We start from the raw sequence: 20,453 nt of genomic DNA, 5'->3' as shown, positions 1-20,453 counted from the left end.
AATACTTTTTAAAACTGGAGTTATTTGGGTTTATAGTTTTTATATTTTTATATGTCATTTTATTGCCTTTATTTCTATCCGTATTTTTACTGACAGAAAAATGGCTGACAAATGTAAAAATATACTATAATTATGAGGGATTTAATATTCGTTAATTCTTGATTGAAGGAGATGTTTTAACAATATTGAAGGAAATTCCTATAAATGTACCATTAAATTAAGTTGAGGCCTCCCATATAATGAATTAAAGCAAATAATATATTTTAAACTGAAGTGATTTATTTCTTTTGTGTTGAGTTCTTTTCATTTTCTTTCATTTTATTGGCGATAATTATAGAATATTAAAATGAATGATATTAATAAGCATTAAAGATTTTTTTCATTTTGATACATTTTATATTCTTTTATTCCTGACTGAAGGAGAGGATTTACTGATTTTTATTGAAATTTCAATAAATGCATCATCGGATTATGGCATTTTTCAATAAAATAAAGCAAATAATACTTTTTTAAAGCTAACGTGATTTAGATTCACTTATTTCTTTCGTGATTTTCTTTCATTTTATTTGAAATAAAGGTAAAATATTTAGATTGAATAATAATTAATAAACATTAAAGAATTTTCCACTTTTTGTGCATTTTATATTGTTTTATTCCTGACTGAAAAAGAGTGTTTACCGATGTTGATTGAGATTTGAATAAGTGCATTTCAGACTATAGAATTTCTCAATAAATGCACTGTCCATCATTTTACAATGCTAAATAGATACATAAGATGTGACTTTTTAAAACAATTGCCTAAAAATTATTTTTAAAAAAATTAAATTTCGGAATTTTTTAATGTTACGTTTATTACAAATCATATATTTCAAAAATTTTATTTTAAATTATAATGCATCTAGGAATACTATGCTGTCAACAACATTTGATAAAACACGTTGTGTTACCACTTATGCGATCGTTTCTTATCCACTACAAATATTTAAGGATTTTTTTAAAAAAATCTAAAAAACAGATTTTCTTTTTCTTATTTTTATTATTCATCATATTGAGAAATTATTTAGTTTCAATTGCGATTAAAATTCTATGATTGGTATTTAAACCTTTATTCATCTACCAGATCTTTTGCAATCACCTGAATTAAACTTACAAAAATAGCAAATCAATTTTCATTTACAAAATCCAAATCAATATCATATTTTTGATATTTGAATTAAATCATATTAACTATCTTTTTCTGAAGACTGTTTTGAAATAGCGTCAACATTTTGATTGTAGTCAAATGACTGGGCAGTCATCTTAACCGACAGTCCTTTCTCTATTCTTCGACATTTCACCAGTAATGTGAAAGATTGGTCATCGACTTAGATTAAAAGATCAAACCATCATGAAAATTTTGTGGAATTTCACTGGATCCTTCTTGTATCTTCTTACTCCAAAATTAAACCGTTCTCATAGATTATACTTATTAAAAATTGGATTAAATTTCTTATTTTAACTTATGCTAATCCTTTTTTACATATCAATACTTAATTATAAATAACATTAATAATTTATCATAGAACTAAATTCACCGTTTAATCACTAATTCAAACAACACGAGAAATTAAATCCTCGGTACTTGTGAGCTCTAAAGTTCGCTCATTCATTTCTACGAACTTTCAGAGAAAACAGCCAAGAAATAAAAGTCTGGATGGTATAAAGAGAATTTACACATTTCCTATTCCGCGAAATTAAAGTAATTCTTGTGAATCATATTCAAACATGCTCTTCCGTGCATTTGCCTTAGTAAGATTTAATCAGTCTATGATAATCAATTTTGCAATACATTATTCATGGAGCTGTGAGAGTCTTATCTTGGATATTACTCTGGCATATTGAAATAATAATTTATTCACATCCAAGAATAATTGCCATCAGAATTTATTAAACCTCGCATCATAATAGTAAATTATTCCGCACTGGTAAGCTCAGCTATTTCGTGGTATTCAATCCCATTTCTACTTAACTGCTGCTCGTTGCTTTATGGTCCCAACAAAGGAATTTGGGACTCCGAGCTGGAATGGTAAATTTTTGTGAAAACTTTCCAAAGCGCATGATTGAATAATGCCAAAATTTTAATTTCGTGCCATTTACGATATAAATAAATCTGCATTCATTATAGCATCCAGATTTAATTTATCATTCAAAGGTCATAAATGCCATAGACTCAATGAACATATCAAAAGGTCTATTTAGCTTAAAATGAAATAAATGTCTTTTCCTGGAAACTCTTTAATCATTTATCTCCTGAGATTCATATAAAACTGGAAAAGTTTCCCTTAGTAACAAAGCAAGTCCAAACATGAAATGGAGGAAGTCTAATGCGCATTAGACTACGCACAAGGGAACAAAGCAAGCAACAGATTTGCCCAATGAACTCCAGAGAGTGGAATTAAGCGCACGTGTTTCTGGGGGGAACCCTACATGAAAAGAATCGGAAACGGCTCAGGACGTAACAGCAGGAAATGGGAATGCTTTATGGTAACTGTTACTTCAAATGATCGAATGTTTGGCTCAGCTTTGACGGCAAAGTGGCGCAAATATGAATCGTTGAGATCTTTGGAATAACCGAATTCCACTCAGGAATCGGAGTTTGACGATTGATTTGCGTTGCTTACAATGCTCGAGTTTGGATTAGAATTTGGCGAATTCTGTTTGGAATTAAAAGATGTTTTGATGAACTTTTGCGCTCCATCTATCATTGATTTAAGTTTCTGTTCATCACAACGGAAGATTGTAGCTAATTTAGAAATATTTCGAAAGACTGGTGATTTCTATCTCCTTGTTTACTAAAGGAATCTATGTTGTGACGAACGTCATGGAAATAAATTTTTGAAATTTCATTTTGTAGAAATAGTGATTGAATTTTCTATTATTCTATTCGTACACTAGAGTATAAATTTTTAATGCATTTTCCAAAGCCTAAAAATTAATAATTCTATAAGATCTTGAAATATATTCCTCGTCAAATATTGTTGTAGAAAATACAGAAATTCTAGAAAAACAGAATTAGTGTTTCTTTCTTTCATTTCATTTTTTTTATTTGCATGAAATATTAATTCTTTAAGATCTTGAAATATATTCCTCATCCAATATTATTTTAGAAAATACAGAAACTGTAGAAAAATAGAATGGGTGTTTCGTTCTTTCTTAATTCTTTAAAATCTTCAAATATATTCTCCATCAAATATTATTTTAGAAAATACAGAAATCGTAGAAAAATAGAATCAGTGTTTCTATCTTTTTTTTTCTTTTGCATGAAAGAATGATTTTTTAAGATCTTGAATTATATTCTACATCAAATATCTTTGTAAAAAATACAGAAATTGTAGAAAAATACAATTAGTGTTTCTATCTTTTTTTTCATTTGCATGAAAGAATAATTCTTTAATATTTTCCTCATTAATATATTCCTCATTAAATAGAGTTGTAGGAAATACAAAAATTGTAGGAAAATAGAATTAGTGCTCCTTTCTTTCTTCGTTTACTTTTTTCATTTTTATGAAAGAAATATTCCTTAAGATCTTGAAATATATTCCCCATCAAATATCGTTGTTGAAAATACAGAAATTGTAGAAAAACAGAATTAGTGTTCCTTCCTTTCTTCGTTCCATTTTTTATCGTTTGCATGAAAGAATAATTCTTTAAGATCTTGAAATATATTCCTCATTAAATATTGTTGTAGAAAATACAGAACTTGTAGAAAAGTAGAATTAATGCTGCTTTTTATCTTTTTTTTCATTTGCAAGAAATAATACTTTTTCGAGTTTTAGAATTAATACTTTCCATTCTTCTTTCTTTTCCATTCGTTAAAGAGACATATTATTTTCTGAGGAGATTATTTTTTTTTCTTTTAATGATCAAATCTTATAACTTATGAGATAGGTTTACGATCTTTGCAACTGTTTTACTTTGTAACGATTAATTTTCCAGATATATTATCTATGTTCACTTTTCATAAAATATTATGAGTATGGACAAAACGTGCCCATTATAGAGTTAATATTATGTCTTTTCATGTTATTGTTATTTCAAACTTATGCTATTTTATGAACCTTTTCCCATCTAACTAATTATTCTCATTCTATCATGCAATCTATTAATCTGCATTTCCTGCCTTGTATTGTCTTCAAAAGTGCATATACATTTAACATATTATATGCCAACTAATTTCTCTGAAATACTGGTTACGATTAATTTCAATTCAGTCTCCTGTGCGTAACTTGACGTTCATGTTTCTTTCGAAAAGTGCTTTTAACATCCAACTGCAAGAAATATTCAAGCCATTTACTTCAATAGCCTTATTCTTGTTCTGCTTATTGTGTGTATGTACTTTCCAGGTGGATTTGAGTCCTACAACGTCGAAGGGGGCATTAAACATTTAAGTTTTTGAGTAATATGTTGCAAATTTATTGCTTTTTCATTTTCTGATTTTTCAAGTAAATTTCTCAGAAAATAAGCAGAACCTTTTTTTCTTTCCAACAGTAAAAGAAAATAAAGCAATTAAACATTTCATGAATCAATGATTTGAATTTCAATGTTACAATGAAATCTGTTATTTAAAATTAAGCAAAAATATATTTTTTTAAAAATTGCTGAAATTTAGGAAAGATGATTGGAAACAATAATATTTTTAGTCAAATTTAGTTCGGATATCTAAGATTATGACATGAAAAATTCAGAGTGGATTTATATAGCCAAAATTTTAGTTAAAAATTAACAAATTAATGGAGCACTAGAATATAAATCTTGAAGTTTTGCAATTTTATTAAAATAATATTTTATTTTATTGTGATTATTTATGAATTTGCTTTCACCAAATCTAAATAAATATTTATTTGATGATTTGACATTCATTTCTTAAATAAATCCTAGATTTAACTTTACTATTTATCATTTTTAACTCAATGCTTGAATAAATTCTAAATTTAAATTTACAATTTATCATTTTGTACTCAATGCTTAAATAAATCCTAGATTCAAATTTACTATTTATCATTTTGAACTCAATGTTTAAATAAATCCTAGATTTGACTTGACTATTTGTCATTTTGAATTCATTGCTTCGATAAATCCTAGATTTGGTTTTACTATTTATCATTTTGAATTTAACACAAACACAAAGTCACTAAATAATCAGAAATTATCATTGCTTATAAAAGCTCAGACTTTTATGTAACAAAATGTTACCAAAACTTATAACTATAATGCAGAATTAGAATTTAAAGTATATATTTGGTAGATTCTTAAAAAAATAACTGAAAGCTATTTTTAATAAATAGGATGACTTCCAATTTTTATTTTAAAAAATCGATCTTTTACGCAAAGAAAGGTCGGCAGATTTATACTACATTTATGTATTGGATGTCTTAAAATCATATTATCAATTTAAAAGGTGAATTGAGCTAACTAACTGTGATTAAGTATTAAAAAAGGTGAATTATCTTAATCAATAAATTATGATTCATAATAACACTGCAATCTCAAATTTATTTTAACGATTTCATAATTTTTTTTCTGTTTTTCAAATAATAAAAATTCCTCAAATATCAAGCATTTCCTTGCCTTTCTTTCATTTCTCTTATTGCTACTTCCTATATACCTTATTTATACTTTATCCAATATCATAATTTCTAGCACATCGGAAACGGGGGGTGGGGTGCGCTACAGCAATAGGACAGTATTCTACCAGCTACTTAACAGCATTTTCGTGTACTTTTATTCAAACAAGCTTCTTCGCTGCATCAGAAGAAAAACCTACCATCCCTCGGTTCATCCTAGTCTTCTTGCTTTTTTTCTGTTACTTCTACCACTAGCCAGTTACAAGAAGACAGTGAATCGGAAGGAAAGGTTGGATGGCGGGGCAGTGATCGAGCCATTTATTCCTTGTCAATCTGCTTCACGTGATATGTCACATGATGCTGAAGAGAGGGATTTTTTGACAAGGCCCGACAAGAAGAACGGAGGGGAATATATTTTTTAGACCAGTAAGAGAATGAATATTTCAGCAAATTTTTAGCTTTGAATAGATCTTTCAAGTTTTCAGACAATGTCTGGTAGCAATTCAAAAAAATTGTCATGATTAATTGCGTATTTATTTTAAAATGAGAAATGCGTTTCATGTTCACACATTTATTCATTAGATTCTATTTTAAAAGATTTTTTTTTTCAAAAGTTCAAAATTTCAACTCCAGTTAGTTCATGTGTTGCACTTTTAATATCATTTTCGTTTATTTATAGATTCTTCTAAAATTGTTCATTTGAAATTAAATTTAGAAATCAAATAGTCCTAATTAATTAATTGCAGATATTTTTTTTATAAAAAGAAATAAAATAATACCTGTAAAATCATCTTATTATCCGAAAACATATTTTAAATAAAAGTTTTTTTTTTTCAGAGGGTAAATTAATTTTACCGAATTTTGAAGCAATCAGAACTTTTATAATATTTTCATTAAATTATTAGGTTTGCATATTTTATTTTTATTTTAGAAAGTAATGCTTTGAACTCGCTTTTAAGTTAGATACTGGAATGCTAGATTTTCTGTTTCTATTTTATTAAAATTAACAAAATAGTCCAAAATAAATATGGCGTTCCATAAAAGAGGATGTAAATATAATATAATTAATTAAGTTGTGAAATATGCATATTTATAAAAGCAACGAATGAAATCAATATATCATGAGGAAAAATTGTCTAGGTAAAATGTGTTACAAAACAACGTAATTCATTCATAATTATCAATATGCTGCTCTTTCATTATCACTGAAATAAGTACATAAATAAGATAAAATAAAAATCCTTATTAAATGCATTTTTTTATATAAATTTGATCATTATTCGATTATGATTATCAAGAATTATTTTCTTTTTAACACTGAAATTTTATTTCAGCTACTGATTCTGAAATGAGGCATATAGACATTTAATCAGTTTACTCTTATCATCATTTAACATCATCAAATAAATAAAATAAAAAAGGTATATTCTAAACTAATAATCGCTGAATTAGAGATCATGTTGTAGCCATACTACGGTCTATTAGAAGTTAAAAAAAATTCATTTTCTATACTAGTTGATTTTTTTTTACTGTCAAGTTTTTAAATTTTAATTCTACTAAATAGAAGAGTTAAAATAGTTTAAGAATAAAGTAGAACAAAGTAATTAAAAATAAACGTATTTTACTTCACTTTCTCATGGAATGCCCCTCTCTACTCATATTATTTCCTTCCTTATGGCATCATAGTTTACCTTATCAAATAAATAAAAACGAGATATTCTAAACTAATAATCGCTGAATTAGAGATCATGTTGTAGACATTCTACGATATTAGTAGTAAAAAAAAAAATTCATTACCTATACTAGTTGATTTTTTTTTTTACTGTCAAGTTTTTAAATTTTAATTTTACTAAATAGAAGAGTCAAAATAGTATAAGAATAAAGTAGAACAAAGTAATTAAAAATAAACGTATTTTACTTCACTTTCTCATGGAATGCCCCTCTCTACTCATATTATTTCCTTCCTTATGGCATCATAGTTTACCTTATCAAATAAATAAAAACGGCATATTCTAAACTAATAATCGCTGAATTAGAGATCATGTTGTAGACATACTACGATATTAGTAGTAAAAAAAAATTCATTTCCTATACTAGTTGATTTTTTTTTTTACTGTCAAGATTTTAAATTTTAATTCTACTAAATAGAAGAGTCAAAATAGTATAAGAATAAAGTAGAACAAAGTAATTAAAAATAAACGTATTTTTCTTCACTTTCTCATTCAATGCCCCTCTCTACTCATATTATTTCCTTCCTTATGGCATCATAGTTTACCTTATCAAATAAATAAAAACGACATTTTCTAAACTAATAATCGCTGAATTAGAGATCATGTTGTAGACATACTAAGATATTAGTAGTAAAAAAAAATTCATTTTCTATACTAGTTGATTTTTTTTTTACTGTCAAGTTTTTAAATTTTAATTCTACTAAATAGAAGAGTTAAAATAGTATAAGAATAAAGTAGAACAAAGTAATTAAAAATAAACGTATTTTACTTCACTTTCTCATGGAATGCCCCTCTCTACTTATATTATTTCTTTCCTTATGGCATCATAGTTTACCTTATCAAATAAATAAAAACGACATATTCTAAACTAATAATCGCTGAATTAGAGATCATGTTGTAGACATACTACGATATTAGTAGTAAAAAAAAATTCATTTCCTATACTAGTTGATTTTTTTTTTTACTGTCAAGATTTTAAATTTTAATTCTACTAAATAGAAGAGTCAAAATAGTATAAGAATAAAGTAGAACAAAGTAATTAAAAATAAACGTATTTTTCTTCACTTTCTCATTCAATGCCCCTCTCTACTCATATTATTTCCTTCCTTATGGCATCATAGTTTACCTTATCAAATAAATAAAAACGACATTTTCTAAACTAATAATCGCTGAATTAGAGATCATGTTGTAGACATACTAAGATATTAGTAGTAAAAAAAAATTCATTTTCTATACTAGTTGATTTTTTTTTTACTGTCAAGTTTTTAAATTTTAATTCTACTAAATAGAAGAGTTAAAATAGTATAAGAATAAAGTAGAACAAAGTAATTAAAAATAAACGTATTTTACTTCACTTTCTCATGGAATGCCCCTCTCTACTTATATTATTTCTTTCCTTATGGCATCATAGTTTACCTTATCAAATAAATAAAAACGACATATTCTAAACTAATAATCGCTGAATTAGAGATCATGTTGTAGACATACTACGATATTAGTAGTAAAAAAAAAAAAATTCATTTCCTATACTAGTTGATTTTTTTTTTTTTACTGTCAAGTTTTTAAATTTTAATTCTACTAAATAGAAGAGTCAAAATAGTATAAGAATAAAGTAGAACAAAGTAATTAAAAATAAACATATTTATTTCATTTTCTCCCGGATTGTTCCTTTCTACTCATTCTATTTTCTACTCATTTCCTTCTTTATGACATTATACCTTGCTTTATCAAATAAATAGAACAAAAATTATATATTCTAAACTAATAGTCGCTGCATTATAGACCAAGATGTAGTCATAATGCAGTCTATTAGTAGTTTATCAAAGAGCTAATTCGCATTCTATATTTATATAGAAATTAATGTTCAGTAGAAATTGCTCCTACATATAGACTATTTGGGGGGAAAAAGAATTGGCCTGGCACTCAACATTCGGTTAAAGAAAGTACATACCAATCGATAAAAAATGACAGGGCGATAGGCAGGGTAGGAGGTCGAAACGAGCAGGGAGGGCGAGTTTTAGGTTAGCCAAAGGTTTGAAATTGGAAATCGATTCTGTTGAGGTGAAATTGGCACCAGCTTGTCTAAACCGGATGACGTTTTGACTCAAAGTTTTCTCGTAAAAAATATATATAAAAAAATAAAAAGATGGATATATATGAAATAGAGAAAATATGTATATGAAAAGTGGATGCAGCAGATTTATTTTTTTTTTCTTTCGTGAAATGGCAGCAATTTCCTGCAAAAAATTTCGAGAATGCAAAGTACTTTTCGGGAAGTGGTTCGAGATATGCAAGGTTCTACTTCAAATCGTGATCTATATGCAAATTGTATTTTTATCTGAAAATATCAAGTAGGGGAATTTTTAAAACATGAGATGAAGACACAAGTTTGATTATAGGGAATAACAAAATTTTATTTTACCATCTGATGTTTTTTTTTTATTAGAAAAAGATGTATTCTATGAACTTACAATATTTTTGGCATGACGTTTTTGTTTACTATCTAAGACAGACATCATATTCCATTCCTACTTTTTTTCTTTTACTTGGAAGTAAAGTTATAATCAGAAAAGCTGGATTCTGAATGTTCGTGTGAAGTACTTTAGCGCGAATGAAAATTTTGTCACAAATTGATTGCTTGTACGATTAAAAAATAAATTATAATACGTTTATCAAGTTTTTTAATTCGCTTTCGGGTTTTTTTCTACTTTACAAAATTTAAAAAATATTATTTCAAAAATGTTTTTTGATGTTATTTGTTGTAATATGTAATTTGAGAAGAAAATGTATGTTCAAACACAATTTCTTTTTTCAAAAATAATCTACTTTAAAAAAAATAGATATATATCAGGAAAAATATCTGCAAAATATATTGGCTGATTTTCATACTAATACTTTCATCAGAAAATTTAATTTAAGTGCAAAGAAAATGCGGTCTTAGGTACCCCACCTCTCCAGTTAAGTCCTAAATTTTCACCTCCCCAGTTAAGGGTTAAAAACATATTTAATGTTTCCTTATCTAATGACTACTTCTATAATCAGTATATGGTATTTGCATCAACTATTCATATATAATTAAAAAATAATAATAATAAACTCCAATTTTGACGATATTGTTTTATACAAATTACATTCATTATCAACTTTTCTGACACTTGCTTTACAAGTAACCAGAATGGACATTCTTGTTGGCTATCTTAAAATCCTCATACCCTAAAATAAGAATCTATATCTATCCACAAACATTCTTTAAACATTCATTAAAAAATATTAATGAATGTCTGGATACTTTTCTAAAAGATTACTTACTTTCATCCAACATTTCCACTTTCAGGTAGAGTTGCTCTCCCAGTTCCACGCCTCTCACTTCATAGCCAGAAGCGTTGACAACTCGCAGTCGGACAGGGGGTGTTGCGGCCAGTCCAGTGATGACCTGGGTCAAGCTTTGCAGGTCTCTGAAAGAACAAAATATAGGGATTAATAAATAAAGAAAATCGTGCATAAAGATCATGATGTGCAATTACATTATATTTCTAATATAAATATTATGTTTTTTTGTTCTGTTTTGTTTTTTGTTTTTAATTTTAAAGATATTTCTTTCAAGCAAAAATTCTTAGAAATGTTATTATTTTTCATTGTTGAATTATTCAAACCAATTTTATTGCTTTACAAAAAATTTTCATTCGAATCCTTTTGAAAATTTTAAAGCTTTAAAAAAACCAGTGTGAGAGGTCTCCCCCAAACTTTCTCGTGTACTCTCTAATAAATTTGTCATGCCAACGAACGCCTTACATGACATTGGCGTACAATATTGGCGCTACATGACATTGGTGTACAAACATTGGCGCTAAATTTTAACTATTTAGCACTTTTACTGAATCTTATATATGTCATAACTTGGCGAGATATTTGCAATTAATCCTTGGGATGCGTTAATAGTATTCAAAAATCGAAGTTGTCTTTAAGACACGTTTTTCTCAACCGATTGGAACAAAAATTTGGCAAAAAAATGCACTTGTAATCATAGTGTTTTGGAAATATCACGCTTACATGTTTATGAAAGTACAGACCAACAGACAGTCAACAAGTAACTGGATTTTGCTCACAATTTGACAAGTGTCTATACCACGGATAGTAAATCTATGTACCGAATTTTATCTCTCTAACTTTCTTCGTTTTGTAATTACCGTGTTAACTTATAATCGAATAGCATACAAATTTGATATAAAAGCCGTATATCTAAATCAGAGTTTTTGAATTATCCTTGTCAGAAACAGACAATTTTCCAAAAATGTGTTTTTCGAACACTGGGAGGCTAAAACGAAGAGATTCGTCAAAATCTCGAGTTCGAATTTTTTAACGATTACTATACTTTGTTGTTATTGTTGTTTCTTATTACACTTACCATGGACAAGCCCGCTGTTACACAGACAACGATTTAAGCCGGTGTGGGAGCGTCTCTTGTTTTTATAGTAGCGTCATCTAGGGCCAAGAGAACGACTTTGCTACTCACGCATCACTCATTCGCTTGCACAACCCCTTTTTACAGGAGGGCACGTTCACACATCTCACAGATAGAATAACGAAAGAACGATCATGCCCAAACCGGGACTCGAACCCAGGATGCCGAGATCACGGGGAAGACGCGCTACCCCTATGTCAAGGCTATACTTTCTCTATATACTACTTACACGAGAAAGTAAAAACATTGCTTTTTTTAGGCGATGATTCCTAAGCAGAATTTCCACTTCTGTCTATGTTGGCATCATAATGTATTGACGTTGGTGAGACTTCTGTAAATCATGTGATGTAAAATAGCGTTGTGTAAAGAGAATAACTGCTAATGCAATGAAAAAAAGATGAAAGTGAAAATTAAACAAACAAATCGATTCCAAAACAGTACTCATTTATATTATACTTCGGATTAGATATTTGAATTTAAAGAAAATATTTATTGTTTCTGAAAACTGAAATCTATGCAGATGTTTTCGCATGTAAAAGCTAAACATCAAGTAAAAAAGTGGTACATATATTTTTTTTTCAAATACTGCAATGTCTTACTTTATTTATTTTTTTTTATCAAATATGAGGATATAACAAGCTCGCAGAAAATTCCATACCATTGTTACATTCATAAACGGAATAACATTGTAGCTAGATTGAATTGAGAAAATTTTTTTTTATCATATCTTCGTCGTATATCAATAACTAAATTTGTCTAACATAATGCAGTCTCATGAGATTTCATAGAAAATAGTTTTAATAATTAAAATTGATATATGCACAAGTTTCCTAAATAAGTATTACTGAAGACAATTAGTAAGACTAGATGCCCAATGTATGCTATTTTATTAACTGCGTAATTAATTAAAAAATTAATTTGAAAATTTTTTAAATAAAATAATTGTTCTTGATTAATTTAAGATATTTCACATTCTCATTTTCATTTGAAATGCTTTCTTAACGTAATGTTACTTAATGTTTCATATATACTTTAAAGATTAAATTCTTAAGATTAATTTTTAATTAAATTATTAATCGTTAAAATATTCATGGGAATTGAAATGTAGATTTATAAAAATTTTAGTTTTTTTAGCTCGCCAACAATGGACAATTCTTCTTTCTTTATACAGAATTTAAATAGCTGTTATATTATCTTATAAAAATTTCAATGACTTTTCATATTAGCTTTAAAATAAATCTGAAATCTCTTGCAAAGAATTTAGTTTTTATTTCTATACAACAATATTACAGCATTGCCTACCAATTTTATAAAATAATTGTGATAATATTTCTACATTTTTCGAAACAAGATGGCTAAAATAAACTAGAAACTTTTATTAAAAAAACATTTTGTCTCTATTGTGGGATATAATGAAATAAAATATGAAAATCAGTTTATTTTTATATTTTTGTATATATCATTAAAATAAAAATCATTAGAAATAAAACACATCATCGCAAGAAATATTTAGAAATATTAGACCTCATCATGATACTTTCAACAATACCTTTTTTGTCAAAAAAGAATAGAAACACAATGAAATGCTTCCATTTAATCTTTATTTTCAAAATTAAAATTGGTACTGGACAAAACGTTAATATGTTTTTTTATTCTTTATTTTGTGCATACATATTTCCTTATTCCCCAAGTCATTACATGCGGATTAATTTTTGGAAAATAAAACAAGAGAAAACACATGATGTGTCATGTAATAAACGCTTAAAATAATAAGATTTAAGATATCTTTTCCTTGCTATCTAGAGATTTCGCGATACAAATGATCATCAACAGAGGAAGATTTCTTTTAAAAGCACGATCAAAAAGGAAGACCATAACCGTGATCTCATTCTCATCGTTTGGCAGCACCTCAGACGATTTTCTTTGAGATTAAAAAGCTTAACTTCTTCGTTTTCCGTGGATGATGGTCCTAGGGGTTGTATATAAATTTAGAAAATGGTGGTTTAAGAAAAATGAAACATCTTTTAAGATCAAGATGAACAAGTGTGTGTTATTTTCCTAAAAATATGCATGATATAAGTTTAATTCTGGGAGATTCAACGGAATCTCCCAGATAATATTGATGTTGAACATGATATAAAGAAGAAGAAAAATGAAGAAGCATCCAATGATATCATTTATTTCACCTCGAATTATGCGCGCCGATAAATACCTCGTATAATCTCTTTAAGCGGAATTGTAGTTCTGATAAAGCCGGTACAGCACGAGGTCGAACCTTGATTCAAACGATTTGTCGGTTACATAGAGCAAGCGCTTCTACTTCCTTATGTTTTACCCTTGGTCCAACGTTTGACATTTTGAATGTACCAGTTGACGATGGAAAAAAAATTACAGCGTTTTCCTTCGCAATGGAGATACTATCTTATTCCAATTTGTAAATGGAAAAAAATGAGAAGTAAAATGTATTATTTACTTAATTAGTGACAATAAAGTGACATGACTAAATGTAACTGTACGTCACACTAATGAATGTCTTGATGAGAATGCTCGAGATATCCTTTGACTCAGTGACTTCTTATCCTTTGACTCAAAAGAAGGACAATCATGAAAACCTCTTCCAACACGAATATTCTATGTTTGACATTGGAAGCGCTTAGGTCGAAGTTCTGTCACACAATGTTATAAACTATCTACAATACATTATTGGAAAACGTTGTGTGTTGTAGCATCACACAACATACTTATATCTTAACAAAAATCCATTGTTGGAAAATGTTAGGTGTGTGCTGAGCATCACACATCATATTTATAGCTCAGTAAAAATCCATTGATGGAAAATGTTAACTGTGTTGTAGCATCACACATCATATTTATAGCTCAGCAAAAATCCATTGTTGGAAAATGTTAACTGTGTTGTAGCATCACACATCATACTTATAGCTTAACAAAAATCCATTGTCGGAAAATGTAAAGTGTGTTGTACCATCACACATCATACTCATAGCTTAACAAAAATGAATGGTGTATCAAATACGTAATTAGACTGTTTCGAAAAAATCAGCCAATAAAACGTGAAACAGAGATCAATCAGCATCGGTACGTATCACTAGATCTTGAAATTTACTTCAACAATATGGAGAAGGTCCCCTTGTGCGCCATCCCAAGCACGTGCTCGGTACGGTGGCCATCGGAACTCCATCCAAAAACTTCCGTACACCGAGGGTGAACTTCATCAACCATCCAATCGGGCCGGTGATAATCCCGATCAATTTGCATGCGAGGAAAGATGGATGCCTCCACGAAAAATATGCCGCCGGAAAAATTTGCATTTTTATGAGAGCGAGGGGGGGGAGACTCTATTTGTACCTTTATTATGTCTCCTTCGGCTGCGGCGCAGGACCTTGGTAATTTTTGGTTTGCCTTTCGGGGCGAAAGGAAATTTTTGAGACAAAGGTCTTGTTGGGGGTTTGGGGTTGTTTTTTTATACATATTTTAGAATAAAGAAGTTATGTCGACGAGGATAAATTTGTTTTTGTCGCAAGATCTTCTTTGTTTTTTTATTCCTCCAAGAATATTACAAAGGTTAGTTTTTATATCGCAGTTATTTTTGAGAGAAGAAAATTGCATCAGCAAAACAATCATGATATAACTGGTGAATGATAGCAAATCAAGTTATTGTTGGCATCGACGGCAAAATATTTTTTAAACATTTTTTTCCCCTTTACGCTTATAGGTAAAGTTGTAAAATGAATACAATGTATATAAAATGGTATTCGATTGTCGATTTTTTTCCCCCTGTTTCGATAGATATTTTTTCTTGTATTCTTTCTAACCTACAATTTCTTGTATTCTTTCTAACCTACAATTTCTTGTATACTTTCTAACCTACAATTTACAAACCTAGAAAATATACAAATATAAAAACAATATCCGGAAAATTATAAGACATTAAACTGATGAATGATAACAAATCAAGTTATTGTTGGCATCAGCGACAAAATATTTTTTAACATTTTTGTTGTTGTTGTTGAGATGAATATAATGTACATAAAGTGACATTTTGGTGGATTTGTTTCCCCTTTTCGATCATAAGATATTTTTTGTCTTATTTTTATCTAACAATTTCTTTAATTAATAAAATGATAAAAAAAATACAAATATAAAGAAAAAAAATCCGGGAAATTTTAGAAAATTAAGATAATTTGAGAGATTGGCAAAAGATGCAACTCTTCAATTTCAGACATTTTATTTATTTATTTTAATACTATCACATTAACAATATGTCAGCGATTAATCGCTTAAGTTCGTAGGCTAGTAGGTTCTAACGTAACTAAAATTTCACTATATTCATCAATGCTATGCGACTAAATTTACCAACTCCATGCAGTTAATACATTATTCATTTCTTATAGTTCAGATAATTAAGGTGGTCAGTTAATTGTAATTCTTTCGTAACTAAAATTGGACTATATTCGTCAATGCTGTGCTACTACTACTTATTTCATGCATCCAATACATTGCTTATTTTTTATAGTTCAGAAAATTAAGGTGGTCAATTAATGGTGATTCTTTCAAATACACATTTCCACTTCCATTTTAGAATTTACTGCGCATGTGGCTGGATGCAAAAGATGCTACATAAAATCATAGTGTATTTTAATATTTATTAAAATTTGTAATAAATAATGAATGCAAAATATGAAATGAATGAATACAATGATAAAATGAATGCAATGAATATAAAATTTGCATGCATATGACACTGCGTTTTTGCTTATTATTCTGTAATTAGTCAATCTTCGTAAAAATTAGTCAATTAAAATTTTTAAAATTTCACAAAAGCTGATGATCTTTTATATCACGTGATTCAATTGAGACAACAATATTAATTTCTTTTCGAAAATAAAAATGTCATTATTGGGTGCTAATTTTATAGAGATGAAAAGCGAGTAAAATACATGCTACAAATCGCGTTTTCAAAAAAATATGAAATACATTAATGTATCAGCTTTGTATTAAGGTATACAGGTTCGGAGACGAATTTTTAGAAAATGATACATAAACATTTTTTATTGTACCAAATAGCTAAAGCAGACTAGAAAGGTCAATATTAGAAGAAATAATACACTATTTATCTTTAGTTTTTGGAAAAAAAACTGCTTATTTAATGAAAGTTTAGCAGAATTTCTAATGTCAGGAAACAAAGAGTAAGTTTTAAAAATAATGGAAAAATTTAATTTTTATTTCTTCAATATACAGCTTAAAAGTAACAGAAGACAAACTAAAAATTATTTTAATAAATAAAAATTTTAGGGGCGTTTGAAGTTGCTGTTAATGATTTTTTTGGATACATGCATACCAAATTTCATGACATTTTATTGAATTGATTTTGAGGTATCATGTTTCCCGTGGATCAACCACAGTGAAATATGCATTCTTCAGAAAATTCTTTTAGACATTGTACTTGAAAATTACTTCATCTAAATGCGCTGGAAACAAATGTAGTTTTCGCGCTTTTTCAACAAAAATGTCAAAATTAAGCAAATTTTGGCTGAGCAGGTTACAGAGTAAATATAAATATATCAAATATTATTTTGGAGAATATTTCGATAAAAATAAAATAAATCACACGTTTCGGTTAAAAATACCACTGTTTCCGATTTCATTTTTATTTGTTGTATAGTATTGAAACTACTGTATCTAGAGTTCTATCTTACATATATTAAAAACAAAGTCTATTTTAGAGTGTACGAAGCTTGGATTTTATTTTCTGATCATACATTTTTTTTTAAAAATCACATTTTTCTAGAAGAAGCATCATTACAACCTAATCGGACACCTTACGTGTGATTTATTTTAGACAGAAAAAGTCTAATAGCGTCTTTAATTGGAATAAGTTGCGTATAAAACATTAAGTGACATCACCACTAGTTATTGAATATTAGGCTCTTTCCTCATCAAATAGATTACTATGTTAGCATGGTTGAATTTAATACAGAGTAGTAAGTGGCATTATAAGGAAGTCTTTGGGCTGCTTCTGGGCTTTTTCTGCCCACACCAACTGCTGGCATCACTGGAACGTCTATCACTCCCACCGGGCCAATAAAGCTGTAATCTCGGAACAAGTTTATATCCTATTGGTACGAAACTTGGGGGAATGAATGCCACAGCAAAAGAAGAAAACCAATGTCGAACATAACAGAAGAAGGGGATATAGAGGGTACCTTTTTATTTGAGCAGATAGATACAGAGAGGGTAAAGTTTCTCTGGTAGCAGATGCGAAAGGAAGAGAAAAATAAATAAGAAGGCTCTCGTGGACACTCTTTTAAGAAACATTAATCTTGTATTTTGAAGTTGTGGCGGAATCTTGGCGAGATAGGTGCAATTTTTCAAAAGGTATTACTGGATTAGGCGAAGAATGGAAACTTTTTTTTTTCTTTTCTTGTCTTGTTTAGATAGTTTCTTCTTCATACTCAAGTGCAGGGAACATAAAAAAAATTCCTTTGAACGATTGAAAGAAAAAAAAATGGACAAGATTTCCTGGGTAGGAGAGGACCCCGATGAGTTTTTTAATGTACCCTTGCAGAATAAAGTATATGAAAAAGCTGTGCTGCCTTAGGTAAATTTTCTTCAGTTCATAGATTGCTTCAGTACTTTGAAGATAATATATTCTTTTGAAAGGCGGTGTTTGGATTTGGAAGGAATGTAAAACTGAGTCTGATAAATTTTGTGGTTAAAATGAAAGGACCCTCAGAGGAGTTTTCTGAAGATCTTATTAAACAGGCGGTGTCAAAAGGTTTGATGAAAAGCTGTAGAAGCCAATGCAGATTATTTGTTCTTTAGAACGAATACAGGAAGAATAAATAATATACCTCAAAGAATAATTCTAATATCACTAAGGTATTTTAAAAGTACTTTAATAAGATTTATTACCAGTGTTAAAATGAAATTGCAAATAAATTATTTCACTTTAAGTCCTTTACTTTTATTGAAATATTTTTTCACTATGTCATTACATCACTTTTAAAGAAGTAATTCACTTGAGGCTTTTTATGTAAACATTAATTTCTTTAAATAGATTTTTTATAGCTTGTACACGTGACTAACGATTTTCCAACAATTTCGACTTGTAATTGAAGTTTTAACCTGATTTAGAATGATGTAATAAAACAGTGATAAATATTTTGTATTTTGTATTTTTCTAAATATAGAAATTATGTTACCATTCACATACAGAAATGTTTCGATGTTTCAAGTCATTCATTAACTATTTTGTAAGAAATTAATAAGTATTCATTAATGCTTCGAATATATATACATATAGTAAGTCATAATGATGAATTATTGAATTACTTTCATAAATTCGACCGATATTAAATTACACCTATTCTCAGTTAAAATTTCTGAATAAATAAGGTTTCCTGAAAAGCACTTTTTGAATGTCATGAAAACTCATTTACGGTCATTTTGACGGTCATTTAAAACTTTAAATCATAAATTTGTTTATCAAAATCTAAAATCAGTTAATGTAGCTTAACACAAAATCATGCAAAATATTTGTATTTTGTTTGATTCATCAATATTAAAAAAAAACAATTGAAACAAACGCGTTGGAATAAAATTACCTATTATCCCAATGAAAAAATTTGATTCCTTACATTTTTCATATTTCTTTTTAAGTAATCAAAGTTCAAAAATATTTTCCTTTGTTGTACTGGAATCATTCGAAAGTTGACACAACTGAAAATAAAATGAGAATATTTGTAAGGAATTAATTATCGCTTTTAAAGAATTTAAAGACTTATCACCTTCGATAATTATATCAACACCTTGAAGTACAATATTCCCTAAAAAAACTATCATATTTGTTTCATTCGATAGTAATTTCCTAGCAAATTCAAAGTACCTTTCAGAATCACCATTAGTATCTGAGGATATATTTCTTGGAATAAAATAAAAGGAAAAAAGAAAGAAATTTTCAATATCTCTTCTTCTGGTTTTATTTTCTTACATCCCTGAACTCTTCTTAATACATATTCAAGAAGAAAAAATTTAAAGGGGAAAGTATGGTACCTAGTGAAGGCAGAACTTCACAAACAAGATTAAAGTGCGAGTAGAAAAATCTCATGTTGTGGTAAAACAGTTCTCCCCCTTATCCATACGACTGATGACTATCGCAATGCCATAAATATTTATTTATTCTGCACCTATGTATGTTCGCAGAGCCAGGGAGCCTACAAGCTGGAATTATGATAAGACTAGGGATAAGAAATAAGTCACTTTCCTTACGTAACCATACCTTTATACCTTTCAGATAAGAGGGTTAGGAGAATATTGTTTTGTTTTTGTTTTGCTACCGTAGAAAACAATTATTTATTAACTCAATATTTTAAAATTTATTACAGTTAGAAGATAAAAAGAGTTATGTTTTGTTTAGTTTCAGTTTAGATTAGTTATATTAACGTGCTTTTTTTTTTTTTTTTTTTGCAATATGGGAGTATTTTGGGATGGTTATCTATATATATGGAACTGTGTTCTGATGTCAAGGATGGTACATGAGAATGCTTTCCAAATTTCTACGTCACACAACAAAAGAGGTAAATGACACACGGGGAGTCCTAAAGTATGCATCACGCCTATTTACACGAGAGAATTGTT

General features: G+C 28.5%; 1 protein-coding gene across 2 annotated transcripts in view; it reads right to left on the bottom strand.

Annotated features, from left to right (window-relative positions):
• Positions 1-20,453, bottom strand: part of LOC129966174 (uncharacterized) — a 448,724-nt gene that overhangs the window by 69,295 nt on the left and 358,976 nt on the right. For both annotated transcript variants that reach the window (XM_056080579.1, XM_056080587.1), the window contains exon 8: positions 10,643-10,788. In XM_056080579.1, the coding sequence (XP_055936554.1) occupies positions 10,643-10,788 (146 nt within the window). The remainder of the gene's footprint in view (positions 1-10,642; positions 10,789-20,453) is intronic.

This window comes from Argiope bruennichi, chromosome 1 (genome assembly GCF_947563725.1).
Source record: "Argiope bruennichi chromosome 1, qqArgBrue1.1, whole genome shotgun sequence".
In the NCBI taxonomy this organism is placed as follows: Eukaryota; Metazoa; Arthropoda; class Arachnida; order Araneae; family Araneidae; genus Argiope; species Argiope bruennichi.
This window is presented reverse-complemented; position numbering and strand designations above follow the sequence as displayed.